This window comes from Poeciliopsis prolifica, unplaced genomic scaffold (assembly GCF_027474105.1).
Source record: "Poeciliopsis prolifica strain line A6 unplaced genomic scaffold, Auburn_PproV2 SCAFFOLD006, whole genome shotgun sequence".
NCBI lineage: Eukaryota > Metazoa > Chordata > Actinopteri > Cyprinodontiformes > Poeciliidae > Poeciliopsis > Poeciliopsis prolifica.
Genome location: NW_026562381.1, coordinates 11012288 through 11022590, shown reverse-complemented (window position 1 = coordinate 11022590; position 10303 = coordinate 11012288). Strand labels below are relative to the sequence as shown.

At 37.7% G+C, this 10303-nt stretch overlaps 1 protein-coding gene across 3 annotated transcripts; it reads left to right on the top strand.

Moving 5' to 3' along the window:
• Positions 1 to 1341: 1341 nt before the first annotated feature.
• On the top strand, positions 1342 to 8929 carry LOC129360318 (NF-kappa-B-repressing factor-like). Of its 3 annotated transcripts, none has more exons than XM_055030466.1 (3): positions 1342 to 1684; positions 1996 to 2129; positions 3327 to 8929. In XM_055030466.1, exons 2-3 carry the CDS (start codon positions 2036 to 2038, stop codon positions 5528 to 5530), a joined length of 2298 nt encoding a protein of 765 aa, XP_054886441.1. In that variant the 5' UTR covers positions 1342 to 1684; positions 1996 to 2035; the 3' UTR covers positions 5531 to 8929. The 3 variants fall into 3 exon arrangements, with proteins under 3 accessions (XP_054886441.1, XP_054886442.1, XP_054886440.1); XM_055030467.1 differs by having other exon boundaries at positions 1902 to 2129; XM_055030465.1 differs by having other exon boundaries at positions 1351 to 1414.
• Positions 8930 to 10303: the final 1374 nt, after the last annotated feature.

Here is a 10303-nt window from a genome sequence, read left to right as displayed (position 1 = left end):
ATATTAAATATTTTTTTAAAAAATACTTTGAAGAAGTTGTATTTGAACTTGCAAAACATTTTGAAAAAAGAAAAAAACAAAGTTCTGGCAATTGTGCAACATAATTTATTGTCGAGACTTTAGTCTTAAACCTAGGGACGAACAAACCTTGGGATTGTATCATTTGTGGTGACAAATTTCTTCTGATGATAAGCATTTTGATTTATAACTTTCACAATAAATTCCAATTAATGACATTTAAACCCTTATAAAACTGTCTGAATTATTAGCTTTACTATTTCTTCTACTCTTTATTCAATGAGAGTATTTAAAAAATCAATAAATTTGAAAATATGATAGTGACTTTGTGCAGTTTAGTGATACAAATCACACTTTTTTAAGTGGCGTTTTAAGAAAGTATATTGTAAATGTTTGCTTTTCAAAGGGCAGTATTTGAATGTTGCAGCTATGATGCTGTCATATAGTCATATAGTTACCTAAAAAAAAGAAGCAATAAACAGCTCTTTTTGTCACTTTTGCTGTTATCACAATAGTTTCACAAAATATTGTGATAAAATGCTTAAGTCTGTATCGCCCAAATTTCCACCATCTCCACTTTTTCTTTTGAAATCTAACAAAGGAGATCCAAAAAATGAGAAAAAGAAAGAAAAACAACAATAGATAACAAAATAATAGACGAAAAGTATATAAAGTTGGAAACACATAAAGCAAAAACAAGTCAAAACGCAGAGTTAGTAGTAACTAGTTACACTTACAAATGTAACTTTTTTTTAAGTTACTTTTGGGAGTATCTTTATTGTACTTTTTAGTTTTACTTTAGCATTTTTATTGTTTAGTATCTCTACTCTTACTTCAATAAAATTTCTGAATTCTCTACTAACTTCACTAAATGAAGAACAAACTTGTTCTAACAATCAGATTTTGTTCAAGTTTCATATTTTTAAATGAACTTGAATATATTTTATCTGATTTTATTACTTTATAGTTCTGTTATTTATATGAATTATTTTTCACTTTAGTTTTTAAAATTCTAAAATGTTCACACAACTTTTAAGTAATTTTCTGGACGGCTACTTTTTATTTTTACCTCAGTAAAAATATTTAAATATTCTTACTTGAGTACATTTTTGTGAAACGTCTGACACAAAAAGTAAATACGTAGTGGATTTAAGTAAATAACCCGAATCAAAACTGATATTCTGCGAGAAAATTATTTAAATTCATGGATCAGAAGCACAATCAGGTTTACGGAATTCTGAGTGAATGTTTATATTATTATTGTTAAAAAGATTTATGACGTCAGGATGAAGTACGGAAAGCCAGACGGGCCAATGTTCAGACAGGCGCCATGATTTTCCTGAGGATGCGGCTAGAAAATGGTCGCTTCCTGCTTGAATAAATGCGCAGCCGACAGGTGAAAGGTTCCCCGCTGTTTAAAGCTCGCAGTTGAAAACACGTGTTCGCTGGTCCCAGTAAAGACCAAAATGGATTTGTTGATGTCAGAAATGCCCAGAGTTTCGCTTTCGAAGCGGAGCAGAGTGAGCTAGGTAGCTAATGCTATCAGCGAAGCTAGCTCGGTGAGGCTAGCACAGGATAATAACCGGTTTTTATCACAAATATTGACCGTTTGATTCTGCTTGGTTAAATGACAGAGGTGTTACAGGACCACAGCTATCACCTTGAGGTAATTTAACTTCACTAACTGTTCAAGAACGTGTTGTTATTTAGGTTGCATTGTTATTTAGTTAGCTAAACGTGGCAACTTCTGAAATATTCATGAACTGCGTCACTTTGTAAAACCACAATGTTGACATAAAGTCCGGCTGTTTTTCCGCATTTTAATATGAAAGCTACATACTATAAAACCGTGTATGAGAGCGATTGTTTAATCCATGTTTTAGGCTCCCTGCAGCTTCAGCATGCTAAGACCGATGGACTGTCATTCATTCGTGGTGTTCAGACGTGCTGAGGTCTCATTGAGGTGTTTGGCTCCAGTGACAGGTATGACCCGGTTCTGATTTGGACACTCCTGGTGATGGCAGAAGGGACTTACACTGGCGAAATGCCCGCCTTTGACCCAAGTCCTGGAGGTTCTGAAGCTAAAAAGAGACCCATTTCATCAGATGGCAGTGAGTTATCAGAGTTGTGTTGACATTATTTTAAATTTTCTCATCATTTTTGCTTTGTTTGTCTAAAAACGTATAATTTTTAAAATGTATTTATTTGTTTTAGGGGTGTTTATTGTGTTCTCAACTTATGTAAACCAATCTTTGTGTAATCCTTCTATGTTTTGTTGCTCTAATGCTAGTAAACATTGTGATGGATATAGATTATTTTTGACATGCAATTTTAAAAGTAAATATGAATAGAACTGCATTTTCTACCAGAAATTCTGGTTGAATAAAAAGAATTAGAAATCTCATTATTATACGGGTACGAATAATTTTGGGCTAAAACTGAGATTTCCTCCTACATCCCAAAAAATACCTATTTTATCTACATTTATTTACAAGAAAAAGACACATATTTACAGTTTAAAATGAATATGTCACATGTTGACATAAACAAATTCTATAAAAATGAATAGTTCAAAGAAAATATTTAGTCAAAATTTTAGTCTCAATTCTCTATGTATATTTATTATTTCTATTATCGCCCATATCCTTCTAAATAATTTATTTTGACACTAAGTAAAATGTTGTGCTGTCATGTCTTAAACAAGTAAAACAATACTAATGTTTTAATGTGGGAAGAAGTTTTTTCACAGTAACTGATCATTTACACTTTATGTGAACATGTGACATGTTCATATTTAAGCAAAAATAGTTTGAAGATAAATAATTTCATAGAGTCTACCCCTCAAGTCAGTTACTATACCACAGGCACCTAGTCATCAATCAAGCATCTTTGAACACAAAACGAGCAGTTAGGATATTTAAAGATAATAATGAAGACAAGTATATAGTATCTTTGTAATGATTGACATTATTGAATCAACATAATTCATGATAGAGGGTTTCCCCAGTGCATTATAAGCCTGGCGGGTCTTCAGACTTTACTTATGTTGTCTTCTAATAACACATAATTACCCAGTAATATCTTCAAATTTCCTGCCAACTTTAAACATTTTTAAAACATGGTAGGCTCCTGGATTACTGCCCTCCGACTGGGCTTCTGGGGAAAATCCTGTCACACCATGATGGAATGTTACATTTTATTATTTTCTTAAAAGTAGAAATTCTATTCTCTTTTGATTTCATTCAGATTGTTCCATAAGCAGAAAGCCAGTGTTCCTTTGGTTTTGTTCTGACTTTGGCTTTTTGCAGGAGACGAACCCATGAGGAAAATGCCTTTGACAAAGTTTGGACCCCAACCTCGGTTTGAGCCTGTGCACTTTGTTAGCGGTGGGAGCAGCGGAGGAACCGGCACCGATGAAAAGGAGAACGATAAGGAGCGCAGGAAGAGTGAGTCGCACGGTGCCAGACCGTGGGAGTCCCACCACTCTGCCGCCAGCGACTGGGCGCAGGGCTTCTCCTCCCTTAGGCCCGCTTTCGACCGAGTGCCGTCGCACTCGGGTGACTTTTGGGGTTCCCACAAGGACAGAGACGGTTCCTCAGGTAGCACTAGTGGACTGGGTTATGGAGGCCGCGGGTCGTCTTCAAACTACATGGCGAAAACGCATCAGGACTACACTGCCAAGTATGTAGCACACGCCTCCGCTCACAGCTTAAACTCGTACTCGAAGCCGCAGAGGTTCAATGGCTACGGCGGCGGCAGCAGAGCCAGCAGCTGGGATTTGGGTCGTCAGGGTTTGGGTTATGGCCATCAGGACCGGCCTTTCAGCAGAGTCTACAGTGGCCCAGGCGCGGCCAGTCCCAAAGCAGCAGAGTCTGCGAAGCCTCTTCCGATATCTCACTTCACGTTAGAGGAGAAGCAGAGGCTGATCACCAGTGTTGCCAACGCGTTGTCCGTTGCCTTCAGGAACCCTGTGTTGATGACAGGAAGCGACTCACCAAACTACAACTTCATGTTGAGCCGCAGCATCCAGGCCTGCAAGACCAACCCGGAGTACATTTATGTCAACCTGAAGGATATCCCGCAGGCGGACCTGCCAAAGAACAGGAAAGTGCCAACTGACGGCTACGCCTGTGAACTGAGATGTCAGGGCGTGTATCTGGCAACCGGCTATTCCGGCAGCAAAAACGGCGCGAGAGACCGCGCATCCGAGCAAGCCGTGAAGCTCTTTCTGAAGCCGGTGGAGGTCCGCATCGTGCAGCGACGATACAGGCACCTTGTGGTCAGTGACATGGTCGTGTGCCAGACACACAGCCCGACACCTGCGTTCCTGCCGGCACTCCGAAACCCAGAGGACAAGCCGACGCCGGGCTCCAAGGGCCAACATGAGCCCGACAGAAACAAGCACTGGACCGAGTTTGTGGTGATGGACAATGCGTACGATGCCATCTGCATTCTCAACAACTCCAATGCCTTCAACCGCATGAAGATTGACTACAAGTTTGTCCAGCTGCCCAGCAACCTGTGGCAGTGCAGCATCTTCCTGCAGGACGAGCTGATAGCGCAGGCGACGGGGACGAAGAAGAGTTCCAAACATGCCGCCGCCGAGGAGGCCGTGAGGAAGCTTCGCCTCAACCAAGCACAACGGCAGCCCTGGCAGAAACAGTCCTTCAGAAATAATCCGCAGGATTCTGGCAACTGCTTCTCGCCACAGTCAGATGGCGATTCCTTTGGAGTCAGAAAGAAACAACTGAGCGAGCTTGTGATCTTGGAGAATAACGACAACGCCATCTGCATCATCAACGACACGGCTCAGTTTAACAAAGTGACCGCGGATTACAGATTCTCGGTTTTGCCCGATCATCACTGGAAGTGCGAAGTTTACTTGGAAGGGCAGTACGTCGCAGCGGGAATCGGGCCGAAGAAGTTAGTGAAGCACATTGCGGCGAATGAGGCGCTGTCCACTTTACGACAGACTCAGGCGGTCGTCAAGTCCAACTTGAGGAAGGAGGGACACAATGGCGCCATTTCACGCTCTCAGATCCTCGCTCGCTCAGGCGAGGATGCGCTGAAGCAGGAGATCAAGGAAGACAACATCGGAAACCAGCTGCTTCGTAAGATGGGCTGGAAAGGTGGCGGCCTCGGGCGGGATGGCGACGGCATCGCCGAGCCAATCAGAGTCAAGGAGCAGTTCTCCAGGGAGGGTCTGGGCATGGAAATGGTTAAAACGGGAAACCTGCTCAGCAAGCGGGACATTGAGGACGTCATCCGCAATTACGCTAGCTCGGACAGAACGGACGACCTCCGCTTCTCCAACGAACTCACTGACGACGAGCGCAAGCAGATTCACCAGATTTCCCAAAAATACGGCCTGCGCAGCAAGTCCTATGGACAGGGATGGGACCGGTTCCTGGTCGTCAGTCGGAAAGTACACAAAGACCAGCTGATTGGTCAGCTTTTACAGGAAGGACAGGTGGGCCGATACGAGCTTGTCAAGCCTCAGGCGTCTCATTAAACTGCATGAAAATAAATTGGAAATTTCCTCGGAGTTGGACTTCAAAGCATATCACAGCAAGGCCCGGTTCTGACATGGCAGCAGCATGCGTCCTGGCTTTAAATTTCACCATTTATACCTTGTGTTAGGGATCATTTAGCTGCTTCACATGTAGCACTACACACAGTTTGCATCAAATGTTACAATGACCATTCATTTTGCTGTTATATGGATAATGTTTCAAGATAAAATAGCACAAAAAAAGAACTTTTGTAAACAAGACTTGCGTGAACAAAGTTTGAAATTGTGGATTAAGAATTACACATTTTGGCTCAAATTTATACAAACAGCTCTTTTAGCTTCTAGTTAATTTACAAAAACATATTGCTTTCCAAATTTTAATTTAAGTTTTAGCTTAATTTTACCAGGATAATTCATCGCTCTTGTTGGAATTAGTAAAGTTCATTAAAATTAGATGACCTTCTGCCACTGACCTAATTTTTATTTTATTTTTTAAGCATAATCCACATATTTTCAAAATCTCTTTATCCCAGTCCCAACATTGATACTTGAAAACTTTCCATCCCTGATGAAATGTAATCGGTGAGGAGATTCAAAAACCATGAAAACCACCAAATATAGAAGAAACACCTTAAAATTTAAATTAAGTTTTCTGCTCAATAAAGACAAAGATTTGAGCTACCCTGCAAAAACACAAAATTTTACCAAGTATTTTTGATCTAATTTCTAGTATGAGTGAAATAAGACAAAACATACAAGTAACTTTTCAGCAAGAAATTGTGTTTTAAGTAAATAATTTCTTAATTTTGATTTAAAAGAACAACTATTTATTTGGCAAATTGTTTCACTTATAACAAGACATTTTTCTCATAAGTGAAATCATCTACCAGAAGAATTAGGAACCTTTTCATCAACATCAATGAATTGTTTACTCAAATCAATCTTGTATATCCTGCTGAAAAGTGGCTTGTAAGTTAGGTTTGTCTCATTTCTGTTGTACTAAGATATTTGGAATAGAAAGTAGACCAAAAATGCTTGGTCAAATTTTGTGTTTTTACAGTGTAGATCTGATTGAGACATCAGAGCACCGCCAACTGATGGTGACAACATCATGGTAAGGAAAAGTAGGGGTCCGGAAAGATGTCAGCTTTATTGACAACTCATGAACTATGCCTAAAAGGTCAATCTCAAGGTCATTCCAGGTCAATGCCAGGAACTATTTGTAATAACGAGGCATCATGCAGAAAGTTTGAGTGCTACAAAAAGTGAGATTTCTCTCCAACTTACTCAGGGACAATTAACCAAATATTCAAACATGTATGTATATATTTGAGCCTGAATATGGAATTAAAGTAAAACTGGGGCTGGGCGATAAATCAGTTTTATTGATAATTGAATTTTCTTTTTTTGAAGATGTAATTTTCACCATTTGGTCTCCATGGTTCAGAGTGACGTCAGCACGCCCAGGGCGGCCATCTTGTTTGACTAGTTTGTGTCATTTACTTTGAATTCTGGTGAACTTACAGAATGACCGAAATAAGTAATTTTTTTTTAAAGATCTTCTCTTTCATTTGTATTAAAAAAAAAATCAAATTTTGGTTTAAAAAAATTGAAAATTAAATTTTTAAGCACTAATTCAAACTTCTGGACCTCATTCTTGTTCTTAAAATCATTAAATATTTTCTTAGCATCCTTTTGGGAAAAAAAAGAGATGAAAATAAATAAATAAAAGCTCAAGATGAATGTTCATGAAAGTGCGAGTGCAGTACAGAGAAGGGAAACCCAATTTGAAGGAAACCAGATGTGATTGGACCAGCCAGGACCAAAGCTGATGCCCGGTCTGAATCGGGTCCAACTGCAAAAACACAGAATATCACCAAATGTTTCTGACTAGTTTCTAGATATTTTAACATATTTGAAATAAGACAAAATTAAGATTTGATTTTTGGGAAATGTGGGATTTTTTTATTTATTTTCCACCAGTTTACTCTTTATGTTTCCATAGCTCAGACTGATGCCAGCGGCGGCCATTTTGTTTGACAAGTATGTTTTATGACTGAATATTAGGGCCAGTCTATGATTTATTTTAATTACGGTAATAGTCATATTTGGAAAGCGAAATCATAATTTTTAGAACTCAAATAAAAAAATTTGTTAATGGTTTTCCAGATAAGTGAGTCCTTAATCTTTTGACATATCAGCATCAAATTACTATCAGCTGCAGGACTTTGAAACGAAGACGAATCACAGCTAGTCATGACAGATCTGGAAGCTTTTCTTTTTCTAATTAAAGCTTTTTTTTCCCCTCCTAATTTCAAGACGTTTTCTGGTAAAATTGTGTATCATAACTATATTCTCAAAAACATTTTTGTAAGCCGGGCCCTAATACTCTGTTGTACAACTCACAGAAGAGACAATAATAAAAAACACTTTTGAAAAAACACTGTTTTTAGAAAACAAGAAAAATTTAAATTAGGTTTAGTATGAAAAAAGTCTGATTTTATTTTAAATTCATATCAATCAGCCATAGAAGTAGCTTTTCGGCAGTGCAAAGGAGCATATTTAAGTAAATAATTTCTTAATATTGATTTGAAAAGAAGTCCACTGGCAGATTATTTCACTTATAAGAGAGAAAACATTTTATAAGTGAAATAACCTGCTAGTGGAACTATCACTTTGTCATCAATAATAAAGAAATATTTACTTAATACAAGCTATGTTTTTCTGAAAATTTTCTTGGAAGCTATTTTGTCTTATTTCAAATGTACCAAGATATTTGTATTAGAAACTAGACCAAAAATACTTGGTACTTTTTGGTGTTTTTGCAATGAAAATATACCTGCCATTTCAAATTTGCATGGGACAAATTTGCAATTTGTTTCAGCAAATCTAAGAAACGAAATGTTTTTTGACATTCCTTCACCGATAGCTGACTGGAGGGTGAGCAGTTACCGTCTCCAGACCTCATCTTTTCAGTTTTTTATTGCAGAAAATACCTCGTTCAGTTATATTCAGTTTTTAAAAATTGGCTTTGTGAAGGTTTCTGTGTGACTGTTAAATAAACCCGGCAGAGTACGCAGCTTTTCTTTGTTTGAAAACACTGTAGACGGTTCACTCATGTAAGACCTGGATTAAAGCGGCATTAAAATCTTAACTGTAGCTCAATTCATATCAGCCTTACTGTGGTAATGCACCTGTATTCAGGAATGTTTTCATTTTTTTAGTTTTTGCTTTCAATTCAGTTACAAACCATTCTACCAGCTGCATCAGTGATCCCAAAAACAACATTTATGTAGAATCTGTGATCTTAATTGTTAGATGGTTGTTTGTATGAGTACACCTAACCTGTCTGCTTGTTTTGACAGCTTTACGTAATAAATGAAAAATAGTCAAGCTGAATTTGATTCAGAAATGTAATTAGAAAGTCAATGAAAAATTTGTTCAACTGCAAAAAGTCAAACTCAGATTTATCACACAGTGATGTTTACTTTTGTTCTTTTTGTTAATTATGGCGTACAGGAAATGAAAACCCAGGTTTTAAAGAAAATTACAGAAATATGCACATCCTGAGGCTGTTGTTGTCTTTTAAGTCATCTTAAGACTTTGGAAAGCTAATATTGCAGCATTAATGATTTTAAAATCGGAATTTTAAAACATTCTTGTTAGCTGTAACAAGACTGTTCTAGTTTAATTATTTAAACCTACCATTGGAGTATTGTAGTTTGATATTAACTTGCATTCAGGTTGTTCACGCTGCGCATCCTTAAAAACGCTTAAATGTATCTAAAAAATAAGGCCTTAAAATAATAATAATTTGACTTTAATCACAAGTCTTAAATTTTGTTGTGTTGGGACTACTTAATCTCATCTCTAAAGTTTATATTTTTTTAATCTTGTGGACTTTTCTGTCAGGCAAATGTTTGACCGCCTAAAAGATCTTCATGGCGTTCTGTGTCTCGTGGCGATTTATAGACTCTACCGTTAACTATGTGCTAACGAACTAGCTGGTTAGCTTTTCTGCGTCGATCTTAAGTGCAAACTTATCGCATATTTTCGCCACTTGCTCACTTCGGCTTCATACGACTGAGTATTAAAGTCGCGCTAAGAAAACGAAATTACAATTTCAGAAAAGGTCAATTTGCTCTTATTTCGACTTTGATCAATATGACGAATCTATTTTCGTCATATTGTAACCAGAGTTCTACAACCGTAAGATCCAACTTACATTCTGTGCCAAAAACAAAACCTTATATATCGCAGATGAGAAGCATTTTATTTTTTGGCTTGTTGACCCTTGTAGATACTCTTGTTATTTATGTACTGTGATGTAAAAAGTCATCACAAAGAGTTGCATATTTTATTTACAAGAAAATGTACAGTTTGTTACATGGGTTACCAGCACTGTGTAATCTGAAAGGACACCAATGTTTGCCAAAGAGTAATCAGATTAGATAGTTATAGGATTGTAAAATAGCATAGAAATGTTTTCACAGAGCTCTTAACCCATACAAAAGTAATGCACCCTCCAGAAAGTGTTAAAAGATAAAACCTACATATGCAAATGGGTGGAACCTTGTGAAACTGTAAAAACGGTAAGGATGCTAAAATCCTGCTTTTCAGAGGAGCAGGAGGAAAGACGTTCACCAATATTTCTCATTTTAGAATCATAAGGCATGTCTACAGGAAAAGATAAAAAAAAAACTGACCCCAAAAGGCATCTGTTGAGTAATAAAAGGGACTGATAGTCATGTTCGTAATTAGGCCCGAGCAGCT

What these genes read in the sequence shown, in the direction of transcription:
- LOC129360318 (XM_055030465.1), top strand. Translation starts at nt 1,377, where the DNA reads ATGGTCGCTTCCTGCTTGAATAAATGCGCAGCCGACAG. An exon ending in AATAAATGCGCAGCCGACAG is followed by an intron (nt 1,415 to 1,995) that starts GTGAAAGGTTCC and finishes GTTTGGCTCCAG; the next exon opens with TGACAGGTATGACCCGGTTC. An exon ending in ACCCATTTCATCAGATGGCA is followed by an intron (nt 2,130 to 3,326) that starts GTGAGTTATCAG and finishes GGCTTTTTGCAG; the next exon opens with GAGACGAACCCATGAGGAAA.